Here is a 16,067-nt window from a genome sequence, read left to right as displayed (position 1 = left end):
ACAAATATCTCCGAACCTTCCTTGTTTATCGGAAAATTTTCTCACTGTTAAAAGTAAAAATTTACGGTAAAAAGTAAAAATTTCAAACTCTCAAAATTTACCAAAGTACACACTTTATAAAATTTTCTCTCTACTCAATTGTGATTTTCTTCACATATTGAGAGACCTATTTATTGAATTTATTTGGAAATAATCCAAAAATAAATATATAATTACATATATCATTACACACTAATTTTAAATATTTACAACTTTTATTTTCAACAATTCAATTTTTTTATTTTCAACATTCAAATATTCGATTCATATTTTTCAACACTCACAATTTTTGAGGCACATGTTTGAAAGTTTTTGTTGGATTGAGTTTTCTTTGTCAACAAAAAATAAATAATTATATACTATTATTTAAGGCTTATACATCAGTATATACGATCATGGCATCCGAAGCTAGCATTTAATGGAGGAGCAGAGGTTGATGAAGCAAGAGAAAAGACAGGCAATAAAGGCACTCTCCCTTATTTTGACTTCAATTTCTTTCATTCTTTCAAACTTAGGAGTTTGAACACTCTACTTACGGTACCATAGCTGTTTGCTTATGTGACTTGTTCCTTAATTCACTTCCTAGGCTTTGGCGTGAAGAAAACCAATAAATAGTACGATATATATCATGACAAATCAAGAAAATATAACTAAAAATTTACATATACTTAATTGATGGCTTAGACATTCAATATGTGTTTTAATCAGTGTTCTAAAAAGCCCGCTTAAGCTTTGATTAAGCGTGCTTAAGTTTGAAACTCGACAAAAAACGTCTCGCTTCGGATAAAAGTGGAAAAAAGCGGTTAAACTATAATTTGACTGAATTAAAGATAATTAAGACGTTTAACTAAGTGTGCTTAAGCACAATTAATCGCATATATTTATTTTTAATCTTTTTTTTATTTTGAAGTTATGTCTTTTTATTTTAAATAATAAATTAGGTTTATAATTTAGATGTTTATTAATTTTAATTATGATTAAACATTTCTGATAATGATTTGACAAATATTTAGAATTTTTTAATGTGGTCTAATTGCAAAAACAAATAAAGATTGTAATTTTGAGATTTTTAATTTTTTATAAATATGAGAATTAATGCATGAGACTTAAATTTATCATATTTATATATTATTTTATCTATTTATTGGTTTGTGATAATTACAATTACACTAAAAATAAAAAAACGTTTTTTCATGCTTAAACATGTGTTAATCTCGTTTAAGCTTGAAAAGCTTGGAGCTCGATATATGCGCTTCGGGACGCTTCACTGTTTTTTAGAACCTTGGTTTTAAGGATCAAAATTTACAAATTGCACGGCCGTTTTATCTTATTCCAATTAAAAATATATTAATTTTATATCTAATTCTTAATCAACATAAATTATGAGTCAATATCATTCAAGTAAAATTACAAAACGCAAGTTGTAATCACCTCCAATGCAAGGAGTCAAAGAGAGCAGTGACTTTAGTGGGGGGCTAACATATGAAAGGCTGGCAAACACCCAAGGGGGTCAGCAAGATGGCCAATGTCCAATCAAATGAATCAAATGCAGTCGAAAAATTCCTCCTCATTACATGAAAAATGAGGTTAAAAAAAATATTTATAGTATTACTTACATTGGATGAATAGCGTATGTTTAGTTTGTTACAAGTGAGCCAAGTCGTTCCAAATTCGAGTCGAGCTTGATTTGACCCAACTCAAGTCTAGTTCAACTTTAATTTGTTTTCATTCGAGTAGATCCCTAACCATTAAAATAACTACAGAATTGTATTTACTTGGAGAATATAAACTTTTAAGGATATTTATGTAAGTATACATCTTCGAGTAGGTCTCTTGTTAGACCGTCTCACGAATCTTTATATGTGAGACGAGTCAATCCTACCGATATTCACAATAAAAAGTAATACTCTTAACATAAAAGTAATATTTTTTCATGGCTGACCCAAAGAAGACATCCGTCTCATAAAATACCACCCGTGAGACCGTCTCACACAAGTTTTTACCTATATCTCCTTGTATGTTCACGTTTATGTATCTTATCGAACCCTACAACAAAGGTTCTACGTAAACATTCTCTTAGCAAGATCTCCTGTTGTTTTGCGGGCTTTAATTTTGAAACAATATGATATGAACAGTTAGGTAGATTTCATTTTAACAGACTCCTATCGACTGCAAACACATGAAATACGTAAAATATAGATTACCTAATCATTACTAGTGATATACAATATCACCAATCGAACCAACTAGATCAAATTTGAGAAACTTCTCAAATGAAAATCAGATTTTTTTCAGTAGTTTCAAATAATGATCCATAAAAATGAAACAAACTAGAACTCGAGCTCGATTAACTGATTTGGATTTGACGTAAAGATCCGATCAATGACTTTCAAATTATTATTATTTGATTTGAGAGAATTTGAGATTCATTATAATGGGTTCATAAACAAGTTCAAAATGTTATGCCAGATCATGCAATAGAATAACCATTAAATTGCTTAGAACTCTGCATAATCGAGACACTAGCCTACCATCCTTTTCAACCCCCCCACATTGTCCTCCAGTTGCCTATTTTCCGGTTGTCAAAACATCCCTGAAAACCAAAGTGAATTTCAAGGAGAAATCAATATGGCACCTAGTAACCCACCTTGCATTAGATGATGACAACTTCAAAATGTATCATAACACAAACACAAATAACCATTTAACTTCTATGAGAAAATAAAGTTTTAATCCGGACTCTGGCACAAGTTACAACCAACTAACCAACATGATAAGGTAAAGAACGTTTCTACGGTACCAAATATGCAGAACACTATTGCTTATTTTAGCAATTATAGAATCTTCAAGTGACTACTTTGTGCTACGCCATAACTAATACCAGATAAAGGAGAGGGAAATCAGTTTTTCATCATTGATGGGAACGTGCACTTGAAACTAAATGAGCAACTGATGGCAATAACCAAGAACTTGGACGGTGAGTAATCCTGCTGATAGGCTGAGTTTAACGATGACCAAGCATAAACAAAGAAAAGGACCTCGATTCACAGGAGTGCAACATTTTAACCTTAAATATCCACCATTCCGAATCAATATGGGTTGAATGGTTGTGAGATGTCCGATATCTTGAAAATTTTGTATCTGTCTGCCTCACAAATCGAATAGAAAGTGTTTCATGACCAAAAGCATGTAATTTCCTTGTGACCTTGGCATTACATCATTAACCATCATGACAGGCTACTGGTTTCTGCCATCAAAAAGATGATGTAGATGGTGGTGTTTTCGATCAATGGGTAAATAGCAGCCACCACAGATCATTGGCAATATATAGCTTGATCTATATGTGGTGGGATCTGCTTAATCTCCGTCCCTAGTTCTTGCTCCATCCTATACCTGAAAGATGAGAGGCAGAGAGAAATAAAAGAGAAATCTCAAGAAATTCACAACCCAATAACTCTATTCCAAATAAACCACCATCAGTAAACAAAAGTTAGCCGCAAAGTCTTACAAATTGAAGCGATCTTCGAAGGTAATCAGATTGACAGCTAACCCAAGGTGTCCAAACCTTCCAGATCGACCAACCTACATGTAACATAAACAATTTACGACAAAACAGTTCGACAAGTATGAAAGTAAAACTGGCCAACAACCCAAGCACCATACCCTGTGTAAATATGTCTCTGAGTTTTTGGGAAAATCAAAATTGATAACAACATTGACCGCTTGAATATCGATCCCTCTTGTGAATAAATCTGCAATTGATACATAGAAGAAAAAATAAAAGAAAGTAATATAAGAGACACACACACACAGAGGACATCAGATAGAGTAACTAACAGGAGAGACCAAAACAGAATCGATGAGATTAAAATCAGAAGCTTGCAGCATAAGTTGCACTTTTTCCCTACTATTAGTACAAATTCATATAAAGTGCCATGTTTTCCCTAGAACGGAGTTAAGACATACTACAATATAAAATGGGTTCAAGGGATCCCACTACAGAACGTACCGGTGCATACAAGGTTTCTACAGGCACCATTGCGGAAATCGTGAAATACTCTGTTGCGATGATCTTGAAGCATCTTAGCGTGAATATAGAAACAAGAAAAACCAAGTTCTGTAATTTTCTTGGCAAGAAGTTCTACTCGATTCACGGAATTGCAGAAAATGATAGACTGGTTTATTTGAAGCTGCATCACAAAGACAACAGATTTGACAGCCAGAACAAATTCATAACAGATGACAATACAAATGTAATATATTATCACTAAAGTATATGCTAACAGGAATTCGAACCTTTGAAAATAATGTATTGAGGCAGTGAACTTTTTGTCTTTCTTCCACAAAAGCATAATACTGAGTTATACCCTTGAGGGTGAGCTCATCCATCAGGTTGATGACGTAGGGCTTTTTCAGGTACCTATCTTTGAAATCTTTTACGGTAACAGGAAATGTTGCAGAAAACATAAGAATCTGACGATTTGCAGGTAAAAAGCGAATTAGTTGCTGAACTGAAGGTTGAAACTCCGGTGACAAAAGCTTATCAGCCTGAAATTATTGACATGAAGAGGACAAGATTAGCCCACTTTCTAATATGTCATGATGTTATATACACTTATTTTCAGAGTTCAAATAAGGAAGAACAAATATCAAAATTAAAATATATATATGATGCGAGATACCATGATGAAAGAATTGCCAACAAACACAGGTTCAAATCCTCCCACCATAAATGAAGAGAAGTTATGAAAAATCAGGTAGACCGTAGGTCTCACTAGTCACTATACCAATCACAAGTGCTTTAGGAACGATAAGAAAAGTCGATGAAGAAAAGATGATCATGCGATTGTTCTGATGAAGGGTTTTTTGAGCTGATATCATTGTTATTTAGGGTACAAGACGTACAAGTATCCTGGAGCCTTAGGCGCAAGGCAAGATGTGCGCTTTATCGAAGCAAAACATGCCAAACATGATATTTTTATAATCTACATGCACGAGGTGAATTTTAATACAATATCACATAGCAACAGAAATATATTTTACAAACAATTAGGATTTAGAAATGAGGAGGGATTGTCGCAACATACAGGGTGAGAATGATATCAGCATATTATGCTTATTCCACATCTTTTGTGTTCCTCAATTATCAAGTAACATCATAAAAAACATGTGGTCAACATCAATAGATTATACATACCTCATCCATTGCAAGCATAGAGCAATCTTTCAATACGCAAATACCCTTTTTTGCAAGATCAAGAACTCTTCCAGGTGTCCCAACAAGTAAATGAACTGGCTGATAAAGTCGCATTATGTCATCTTTCAAGCTTGTTCCACCAGTAGTAACCATGACTTCAATTTTTAAGTGCTTCCCAAGTTCTTTGCAAACTTGGGATGTTTGGAGAGCAAGTTCTCTAGTAGGCACAAGAATAACAACTGCATCGAAATACAAAGTAAGATAGACAAGAAAGGTAAAATTTGAGTAATGCGCAGAGAAGAACTCAAGCAGATATTCGAGAATAGTACGATACCAAATTAATAATGTGTTCCCTAAGCTTAAATGATGGAGCAAGACTCAAGCTAAGCTTAAATGATGGAGCAAGACTCAAGCAATTACACAATTATCATACTAAAAATAATCTTCCTAACACCTTTAATAAATCATTGCTAAATGCAGTAAAATAATGATAAAAGGTAGGTAGACTAGTTATCATAAGGAAAAAATAATTAATTACTGCTACCACTATATATTTGTCTTTACCTCAAATACCCAGATTCGATTCTCACAAATTATCAGTTTTAGCTCATATGAACCTAACAACTATGTTGCATGTAATCGTATCGAATACGATACCGATAAGACAGATTTTGAAAATATAAGAAACGATACGTTTAGGTTACGACAATGATTAATATATACAACTTCCGATGCGTGATTTAAGAAGAAAAACAAAAAAATCAATTTATGTTTTGCCAAAACGTATCTCCGCAGTGCCCATGACGTATCCCAGCTATGTCCAAAACGTATCCGAGTGGTCAAACCTATAAAAAGTCAATGACGCATATTTCACCAGTATCCGACACGCCTATCGGCGTGGTGTGGCCGTGTCCGATACTTCAGGAAAAAAATTTAGGAGTATCCGTGCTACATAGCTAACAAATGTCCTGATATAAACTAGAATATAGAGAAAGTTTGAAGATGAAAATTTTCTTGGTCCATTAAATGGATATTATCAAAAACCTTGAATAGCATTTTTATCTTGATCAATTTTTTCCAAAGCAGGAATGCAGAAGGCAGCAGTTTTCCCAGTTCCATTTTTGGCCCTCGCCAATATATCGCTTCCAGTGAGAGCAATTGGAATACTCTCCTCCTGAATGGGAGATGGCCTCTCAAAGCCCTTCTCATATATTCCCATGAGAAGCTCACGCTTTAAAAAGTAGTCTTCAAATTCATTTCCTTTCGTAGCCGTCACATCCTGAAAGAAAAGTAAAATAGCATTCAGGAGCAAATTATACACACACATCTATGTACCCACATATAGATGCATGCAGGAAAATGACAAATTATAGATGAACATGAAACAAATGAGTTTGCACAAATATTGCTACTAAAGCATAAAATAATAAGAAACAATGATAGAACTTTTGAACAGCACATTACAGATTTCAGGATGGTACCATAAGTGGTAGAGTTGTATCTACTTGTAAGAACATCCAAAATTCAGAGCTTTGAACCGCAGATTACAGATTATCCAGCTGAAGTGGAAGGTTGAACAAGGAAGACAGTAAATTCAAGTAATTTTCAGTGGCAAGCTAGCCATTTATGACCTACAATCTTTTTTTCCTATTCTTTTCTTTTATTTTCCTTTTTAATAGTCGCAAAGACACCATGGCAATCCTGTTCGAGTCCAAGCAACAAATAAAAGATTATAAGGTGGCAGTCATTCTCATCAATGACAAATTAGATTCAGAGGACAACTTATTTGGTAGTATATTAGAAATTACGAACAATATGCCTGGCTAAGTTTTCTGGCAAGCTTGTGTTGGTTGCAAACATGGATTTTCCTTCGATTTCTTTTGTGGCATTTGCTCAAGGTTATGAGTGCTGCAAGCCACCAGAATCCGATATATCAAATGACATTACAACCTCCACAACCATTAAAAGAAGCCAGATCATCCAAATTCAAATGACAATCAATTCAACTGTCAAAGGTAATAAATAGATACCCCAATAATAGCTTAACAAGTTACACCTTAATGAATGATGTTTGATTCACTTACTGATTGAATACATTAAGGCGCTTTACAGTAGCATGTAAAATTGTTTTAGAAAACATGGCGTCTAAAAAGAGTATGGCGAGGAGGTGAATGAATTGAACATCTCATGCAATTAATATTCCGATATTCCCTCTAGTCCTAACTAGCCAATGCCTTGATAACTTAGATATTATTCAGCTGAAACATATCAGGTTTTCCTAGAACATTCTCAAACAAGACAACAATTACTATCACAGCGAACTTGGGACCTTAGGTATTAGGAAAAACCAAACAAAGTTTAATAAACAAAACAATTAAAGTAATTTTGCGGGCCAGTCCATATGCATGATGGAAATCTAACCTCGGTTTTGAAGCGTGTGTCCTGTGGTGGTATCTTCAACTGGGCCTTCCAATCTTGTGAACTGGTCAAGAAGAAATGCAAAACTGACCAATATTTAAATGGATATTAAGAATCTTGAATAACAGTACAAGTTGTGGAGGAAAAGGGGGATGGATACTAAAACTTTCACAAAGCCCATCCATAAAATAGCAGAAAATATATAAATGCAGTAAATGAGGCATTTTCACATACCCTGGAGTAGGTAAAAAATTTACTGTACCCTACATTTAGTTATGATATAGTAGGTCTCTGTAAGATTTGACACTTAATTCTAACGATTCATGAATAATATAACTGAATAAAAAAAACACTGAAGTAATATCATGAATAAAATGGTCATCTCTTCATGCCCAAGCCCGAGTTAAGGTTATCTTATAGGACTATCAAAAAGGGGAAAAAAACTCGAAAACAAACTCTATACTACTAAACAAGAAAGGTCTCGCCCGTAACAAACTGGAACCATGCAACCACATTTCTGACAGAGGACAAATTTCATGCCATACGTGAACACAAAAATTGAAGTGATTTCATTAAAATTATAAAACATCCCATTCGCCTTTTGGACCCACCAGAACATCCACCGCCACGGTACCTACAATTTGTTGGATAATCATCTCATTTGGATAAATTATTCTGCTTAACAAAATTTTTAAAACATATAAAATTTGTTTTAAATCAATAGTACGCCTATAGTTCCCTGTAAGTCCGATGATCGTAAATCGCATGAATATTTTTGTCTAAATCAAACGCCTAAACTCCAGCACGTCAAAGAGTTGTCCATATTACCACCATTAACAGAAACACTGAGACACACGAATAATAATAAGGTCCAACATGCTATTTCTTGTCAAGAAAAAAGAGGCATTTGGGGAAGTTGTACATCAAGACTCGGGACAAACGGCGAGAAATGGGTTAAAACCGATGTGAAAAATCAAATCAGCTTAAACCCTCTGTTTCAGCACATTAAAAAGCAATTTACCCCCAAAATGCAGTACTTACAAAATCATTAAAAAAATCAACTGGCATCAAGGGTGAGCAGCTAAACTAACCACGATCGAGATAGAAACAGAAAATACTAACCTGGAAGCAACAGCCTCTGATTGCACAGTTTTTTCAACTTCCTCAACGGCTAAATCAGCGTGCGGAAGCTGAGTTCTTCGCAGCCACTGCTGTGGCTGAGAGTTCTGCGACAATTGATGGTTTTGATTATTCGGAGCCGGATTCCTCTGTACGTATTGTGGAGTAGGGTTTCTGGGTTGAAAACTAGGGTTTGCTCCAGCATTAAAATTCATTCCGCCTCCTCGTCCGCCGCCCATTCCCGGCGGCGGATATCTCGCTCTCGAACTCATCACAAAAACCCCCCAAATTGAAATACTCGACCCGAATTCACGCTAAAAAAAACAAACAGCACAGTTTCAACGCGTACTAGTACAACCGAACAAAGGAAAAATAACCTCGAAGTCGCAGATCGACTCCGCCACTTATTTTCGAAACAAATATTCAATTGAATGTATGTTGCGGGTTACGTGGACTATAACCCAGGTCAACCTATATAAAAAATGAAAAATATATAATTCATTGAATTTATCATTTCATAACAAAAATTTTATTAAAAAAATCTTAATAAAATTCAATTTCACATTAACCAAAAGTAATTAGCACAAAATATTTATAACTTTCACTGAAAAAAGTACATATATATCTATTTTTTGTTTTTTTTTTCTCAATCTATGGACAATCTGAACTCGTCACGTGTCAATTTATCTAGGCTCGCTATTTGTATGAACCGGATATTTAAGCTCAGTTTTACATAAATTTGTAAAATTTCAACGCAATTCATTTAAATTGTTCGATGAGATGACCCGACTCGATAGACCCGACCCATGGCTCACGAAAGGAGGAATTTCTTTTTGAAAAAAAAAAAAAAAATCATGTGTTCCAAAATGTCAATTTCTATATGTTATCGGGTCCGGCCAATGGATCCCGAGGAAACAGGTAAGATTTGGGTCCTAGATACATTCTCGATCTGATATCCCCCATGTACATATTACAACACGAGCCCGTAGAGGCTTAGTTCATCGGGTTAAAATTCCCTGCATCTCATATAATATGCAATCGGTGACGTGGCAAACACGATTTGCTGATCCAGTACTGGACCTCACTTTCCGTTCTCAGCCTCCGTAAAACGAAACCATTTCCTAGCTCGGAGGGAAGGTCCGATCTTCCGCTCCCGCGACAGCAATCTCTCATTATTTCCTGTAATACTAACTAGTTATTGAATTTTAAACTTTGTAATTCACAACTTGTGTTGCCATTTGTGAAATCTACGTGTTGATGACTTACGCGTGCTTCTCGTTTTTGTAGAAATACGAGGATCCAAGAGATTCTCGACGAGGATAATCTAAAATGGTAAGATAATCTCTAGATTTTGATTTCACGACTTTTTATACGCTTCTAAGATTTTTGGCCGTTTCATGGTTTACAAGAAATGATTTTGTTTGCTTGTGTATTACCAGTCGGCGCTCTTCAATTTCCATTCTTTCCTAACAGTAGTATTGTTAGGCATCTGTGCCTGCACGTATGTAAAGATTCAATTCCCGGCACTTCTTGAGCAGAGAACTGGGTGAGCCTGCTTGTTGTTGATTTTGCGGGTTCAATATTTTGCAAACCATTTCTATGTCATGTGATCTTCACAATATTTGGGTTTCTTATCTTCCATGTAACATTTTTTGTGGGTAAAATAAAGGTAATGCCAATCAGCAAAAGCTCAACTCATATAAGCTATAGCAATGTTGCCCCCCTTGATTCACTTGCATAGTTGAGATAAGATTTGGGTGTCATTAGTACGGATGATAATTTGATAAAGAATTTTTCCAGTCGGTTGCATTTGCTGAAGTGTTTTGTTATGTATTATTTCAAGTTCCTTTTTTGAGCCTGCATACTCCCTTGTGTTAATGATTTCTATATTTTAAAAGATACTAATCCTCTAACAAAGATTAGGCAAACAATCATGATTTAAATATTGGTTGAACCTGGAGTAGAATGACTGGATGATGGCTAACCAATGAGTAACTTCTTCTGTGTAATAATGAGCTAATGGATAGCTATTGTTTCGCTAATCTAATCATCGTGTCATTTACAGCTTCCAATAGGAAATAGTTTGAAATTTTCTGTGGTAATGTTACCGTACTTGTTCATAAACATTCTTCCTTATGCCTTGTTTTGGTCCCTATCAATCGCCACTTAGCAATGATTCTACCAAAATCCTTTCTTCACTTTTATCTCAGAGTACTAACCATTAGATCATTGTAGTAATTTTGCTTTCAGGACTTAAGTTTCGTAAGTGATACTCTATCTGCAAATAAATATGAGCAATTCAAAGTTTATCACAATTCATGAATTGGCTAAACGGTTCGCCCACACAAAACTCAAATTCTAAAATCGATATGACACTTTGTTATTTTCTGTCCTTTGATGCCCATTGATGTAGTTCTGGATATTATTTATGATAATGGTGGCTTATATGTGATTATGGAGCTCCAATTTATCAGTTCAGGAATTCTCCTATATGTTGACATCATTTTGCCGTAGTTGAATGGCAATATATGTCTTGTTGCAGTTTATATATTTTTGCTATGCCTTTATTTCTTCCGCGGACTACAATATATTTATGATCTTTAATATTTTTATTGGGATTTTTTTTTAAGTAAACACTTCTCCTCACACAGTTTTAGTATGGCAGATTTCGAGTTGTCTTCTGGAAGGCTGCTAGAATAGGTACGTCAGCTAATTATTATAATGTGTAATGCTTTTCTTGCAGAGACGGAATTATTTGATTTATATGAACAAACTTCAAATGTATCATAAGCACGTACGGCCATTGTGTTTACAATAGCTCAGCCCTTCAATTTTCTGGAACATCTCATTTTAGACCTATAGTTAATGCCTTGAGTTTAGAACCACATCAAATAATCTTTATTCTTGTGTAGTCCAGCCATCTTTGCCAGGATGATTCTCAGTTGTTTAATCATTATTTGCTTCTATGTGGGAGTGAGTAATGATAACTATGAGGTGTAGCAAAAGAAATGAGGATCACTTGTTTGTTTGTTTTTATTTTCCTTTTGATATTATATATGTGCTCTATGAATTGTAAAACATTAAAGTAAGAGAGATGTTTAATGAGCTTTTCTCATGTATACTTTCAAATTTTTCTACACCAATTCAAACTAGATTCTGCTCCCTGCAACAGGTGAAAGATTGAGTCCTTGGGTGGCTGTAGGATGCTTCACTATGGGGGTGTCGATAATCTTTTTTTGAATAGGATCTATGTACTTCAGAAGTAAGCTCCGATGACCAGATTGATTTTTCATATGGGGGTGCCAATAATCTTTTTTTGAATAGGATCTATGTACTTCAGAAGTAAGCTCTGATGACCAAATTGATTTTTCATTTGTTAATTACTCTGTTTTGTTGTGTTGTAAAAAGTTATGTTAAGAATTTGTTTGGATGATAAAAACACCATATTTAATGATGTCTTTTGTCCAGTTGATACTAGTTTCATGAATCATCATTTTTTGTTGGCATTATTCAGAAGTTAGGAGCAAAGTTGCAGTTTCTTGGTGTCCCTTGTAGATCTTACCTTCTTCACTAATAGTAGTGATAAATGCATGCAATTCACGTGTGTGCCCTCATTTTAAGTGGTTTTGCTATATTTGATTTTTTAAATGTATTATTGTTTAGGTTGAAATTTTAATAAAAATTAAGAGTATTTCATAGTTTTAACATCTTAATCTGTAATTATAGCATTCAATCTGGATGAATTGTGACAAGAAGGTTAAAATTGTTCAGTGAGGAAAATTTTGGAGGTTTTTATTCTCCATTACTAATTTCGAGTTTCATTAGTTGCTTGGATTTCCCACCAGAAGTAAAGATGCACTACTTGTATGGTCTGGACAGAGAAGAATTCCGATTCATGTTTGTTTCAAAAGATTTAGAGCTACGTTTTGTTTTGTTCATAAAAGTGGTTATCATTGTGTCTTATATCTCCGGAATGTGTGCAACCATCACAAATTATGATGTCTCGTACATTATACATCTCTGAAAATGTGTGTGCCTCTCATATATCGTGCTTTCTCTTTCATAAATTTCACATCAGGAGATCCATAGATTCCTAATACGAAATAGTTCCCTATATGATGTGTGTTTATCTGAATGGCGTTGTTCTCTGATTGGAATTTACTTTTTTCTTTGTGAACAATTGATCAGTGGAGTTGGTCCACAAGAGAACTAGTACACATGTTCTTTCGTAGCCATCAACAGAATGAGCACTCTGTTGTCACGTTTACACCTGAGGCTTGGCGTGTGTGCGTGTTTAAATACAGAAGAAATTTAATGAACTGAAATAAAGGCGGCAGGAGCTTTCAAATTAGCAGTCACACAATTAACAACATATATTATCTTATGCTGGAACCTTCTGAAAATCAGGATTCTCTCCTCTCCCCATTGAAAAACTGCAAGAATTATCTTCTTAATCGGTTTCTTCCCATTTGTGTTGGTTATCACTTTCCTTGTAGCAGGTTCTTCTTTGCTGCCTTTAGCTGTGCTGTTTCTTTCCTCTACTGCTTCTTTGCTTTCTCCGCCTTCCGATTCCGACCCCCAGTGAAGAGGATACCTCCTCAAGAAAACCCTTCTAGTGTTTATAGTCTTCATAGCGAAAACTCCTCGGCTTCATGTAATTTTCATCCATGCCTTTGGTCTAAATATTCAAAGATAATAGTAACTTAAAGAAAGCTCTTGTTTTATAGGTGTCGTTGAACTGTGTTAGTGTGTGTTTGTATGTGCTGTATATGTTGGGACATCGTATTCTCGCACCCAAAACGCAGCGAAAGTTTAATAATTTTTGTTCTTTCGTGTGTTTAGAAACATTCATAGGGCGTTTATAATTATATATTTGTGTTCTAAACGCTAGAATTCAAACTATTCCGGTGTTTAGACGGATATAACCTTTCTTGTAATTTCCTACTGACGACTCTTTTCATTTGATCGACTAATTAGATCTACGATCGAAAATTATATTCCTTGCTTGGATTGCACTAGAAATTGCAAACGATTTATGCGTTGAGACTGTAGCCTCCGAATTTCCAAAATCCGGAGACAAAGCGGCGCAACGGTGGAAGAAAATCATATGGCCGAAATTTTCCCGAATCTGTTGAAAGTATGGCCGAGAGCTCCATGATTCAAAATCATGGTTTTTATGCTAATTAATTCTTAATGAATCATTAACAAATATTATAGATTCTTAATCCATAATTAAGCAAATCTAATTTGCTTTTGGCCAAAATTTTCTTCCAAATTTCAAGATGGTGGCCGAGACTTGTCACTTGTCTTAGCAATTGGGAATGCTTTTTGTGGATTTTACTAGAATAAAATCTCTATTGAATTATGTCATATTATGGTGTATTTATAGAGTGAGACTCATAACCTAATTAGGAGTCCTTCTCCCACAAAGACTCTATATTTTCATTATAATTAAATTCACATATTATTAATATATAACAAATTTATCAACTTTTGATATATTAATATCATATATATACATATATTTTATATCACCATATAATATATATATATATATATATATATACTTATTAATTAAATTAAATAACTATTATTTAATTTATATAATTAACTCACATGTTAATTTAATTCTAGACCTCTCTAGAATATGTATGAGAATTTGTACATGTTAGTAGTAACTACTACTAATACAATAATTTAATCAGTAAATTCTTCATTCACTAAATAAATGATTTCGAACTCATTATAACCCCGATCGATGATCCGAGAGCGTCGATATGTCAATGATACAAATCTTGTTCATATAATAAAAAATGAAAATTTCGAATATCAAAATTTTCATTTATCATATTGGGCAGCTGCCAGTTTTAATGAACTCCTTCACAAAACAGGCAGTTGGAAGCCAGTCTTCTTCCTTAATTAGCAATCATGTTAACTTTCATTTCTTTCATCCTGTGGAATCAGCTCATAAACTCTTTTATAAGCTTCCTGTTTGATCTCCATCAAACTATAGTCGCCAAATTCCAGCTCCTTGAAATTTGACGATCTCAACGGGAACACAGAATTCGATATTTGTGACCCTCAATGTTCATGGATACAACTAACCGCGGGTTCACATCTCCATGTGATTCAGAATAACATTTATTCTTATTCGGGCTTATCCTAATTAGACTCATTCTTTTCACAAACACCTTGATCAAGAATTTCATCACTCATTTCTGATTGCACCCATCGGATCATGGTAAGAGCGTCTAGTAGCATCGCCCCATGATCCCCTAGATATCACTGATAGTGCCTGCAAGAACCTTTAGTCATGGTTAGCGTACAGTACAGTCCCTTCAACACATATATCTCGATCGAATCTGCGACCATTGATATATCGAAAGTTGCATATGAATTCGACAACGATGCGATTTATCTCTGAGTATTAATAGTGGCATTGCATATGCAACTAGGAAAACACATTTTCCTAAAGCACATTTCTTGCTCTGGCCAGAGACTCCTTGCACTATTAACTCATCATATCATATAGGATATGTTCACCCACAGGTGAACGGTGAATTCCCGACTACAATGCATTTGCTCCTACGTATTTCGAAACTACACCCAACCTCGCCACTTGATAACCCTCAATGGAGTCGGTAAACGAATCAAAATACATGCTAGTACGTATATTACCTACATTGTCTCGGGTCAAAGGACTAATGGTGTACAACCATAACTGCGGACCATTCCACTCGATAAGTGAGAACCGCTTGGATAGTCGATGAAGGGTTGTTCAGTGCATCATCACATGATCACTCATCTGTGTGAATGGGCATCTACATGCCCTTGCCAATGAAACATGGCGTTTACGTCACAGACGCTAGTTTCGAGCTCGAGCGACCTTTATTCTTGTTTTAGGCGGCTAATTCGACTAGGAACATGTTTAGAATATTCGGTACACTTCCTAATGAGTTTCATGATCTTACGTTGCGACGCAGATCTCATGGTACCTATTGTATATTCAAGGTCTTTATCTATGTAGCTTGCATGGGTATATATATAAAGTATAATGTCATAATCGAATAAAATCGTAAAATATTATTAAAATAAAAATTGTTTTATATTAGAGTCAATAAAAGTCATAGCCACAATTTGGCTTGCCGGACACCTACTCTAATAGTATATACTCGTTGTTGTACTAAAATAATAGCTAATCAACTAATTAAGATCATGTTTACATGATCGATGTGAGTATCATCTCTATTGATTGTCCTTTTCTAGTGTTTTCTACATGATTGAGTTTAATCAA

General features: G+C 34.7%; 2 protein-coding genes across 4 annotated transcripts; one reads left to right on the top strand and one right to left on the bottom strand.

Moving 5' to 3' along the window:
- Window positions 1–3,293: 3,293 nt before the first annotated feature.
- Window positions 3,294–9,216, bottom strand: LOC142517969 (DEAD-box ATP-dependent RNA helicase 6-like). Its single transcript, XM_075620510.1, has 9 exons — window positions 8,777–9,216; window positions 7,658–7,718; window positions 6,281–6,515; window positions 5,237–5,475; window positions 4,336–4,587; window positions 4,049–4,229; window positions 3,703–3,791; window positions 3,548–3,621; window positions 3,294–3,432 (listed from the first exon to the last, which is right to left on the bottom strand). Exons 1-9 carry the CDS (start codon window positions 9,043–9,045, stop codon window positions 3,354–3,356), a joined length of 1,479 nt encoding a protein of 492 aa, XP_075476625.1. The 5' UTR covers window positions 9,046–9,216; the 3' UTR covers window positions 3,294–3,353.
- Window positions 9,217–9,775: 559 nt separating this feature from the next.
- LOC142519285 (uncharacterized) lies at window positions 9,776–12,260 on the top strand. 3 transcript variants are annotated; one of them, XM_075622253.1, is made up of 6 exons: window positions 9,779–9,839; window positions 9,878–9,910; window positions 10,061–10,105; window positions 10,213–10,319; window positions 11,439–11,473; window positions 11,946–12,260. In XM_075622253.1, exons 3-6 carry the CDS (start codon window positions 10,103–10,105, stop codon window positions 12,011–12,013), a joined length of 213 nt encoding a protein of 70 aa, XP_075478368.1. In that variant the 5' UTR covers window positions 9,779–9,839; window positions 9,878–9,910; window positions 10,061–10,102; the 3' UTR covers window positions 12,014–12,260. The 3 variants fall into 3 exon arrangements, with proteins under 3 accessions (XP_075478369.1, XP_075478368.1, XP_075478367.1); XM_075622252.1 differs by having other exon boundaries at window positions 9,822–9,839; window positions 9,878–9,954; XM_075622254.1 differs by having other exon boundaries at window positions 9,776–9,910.
- Window positions 12,261–16,067: the final 3,807 nt, after the last annotated feature.

The sequence above is a fragment of the Primulina tabacum genome, chromosome 11 (genome assembly GCF_025594145.1).
Source record: "Primulina tabacum isolate GXHZ01 chromosome 11, ASM2559414v2, whole genome shotgun sequence".
Lineage (NCBI taxonomy): Eukaryota > Viridiplantae > Streptophyta > Magnoliopsida > Lamiales > Gesneriaceae > Primulina > Primulina tabacum.
This window is presented reverse-complemented; position numbering and strand designations above follow the sequence as displayed.

Coding starts and splice junctions, on each gene's coding strand:
- LOC142517969 (XM_075620510.1), bottom strand. CDS start 9,045: ATGAGTTCGAGAGCGAGATATCCGCCGCCGGGAATGGGCGGCGGACGA. Junction 4,588..5,236: donor CTATGCTTGCAATGGATGAG/GTATGTATAATC, acceptor CAATAATTTCAG/GCTGATAAGCTTTTGTCACC. Junction 3,792..4,048: donor TAGAAACCTTGTATGCACCG/GTACGTTCTGTA, acceptor TATCAATTGCAG/ATTTATTCACAAGAGGGATC.
- LOC142519285 (XM_075622254.1), top strand. Junction 10,320..11,438: donor CTTCTTGAGCAGAGAACTGG/GTGAGCCTGCTT, acceptor TTAGTATGGCAG/ATTTCGAGTTGTCTTCTGGA. Junction 11,474..11,945: donor CTGGAAGGCTGCTAGAATAG/GTACGTCAGCTA, acceptor TCCCTGCAACAG/GTGAAAGATTGAGTCCTTGG.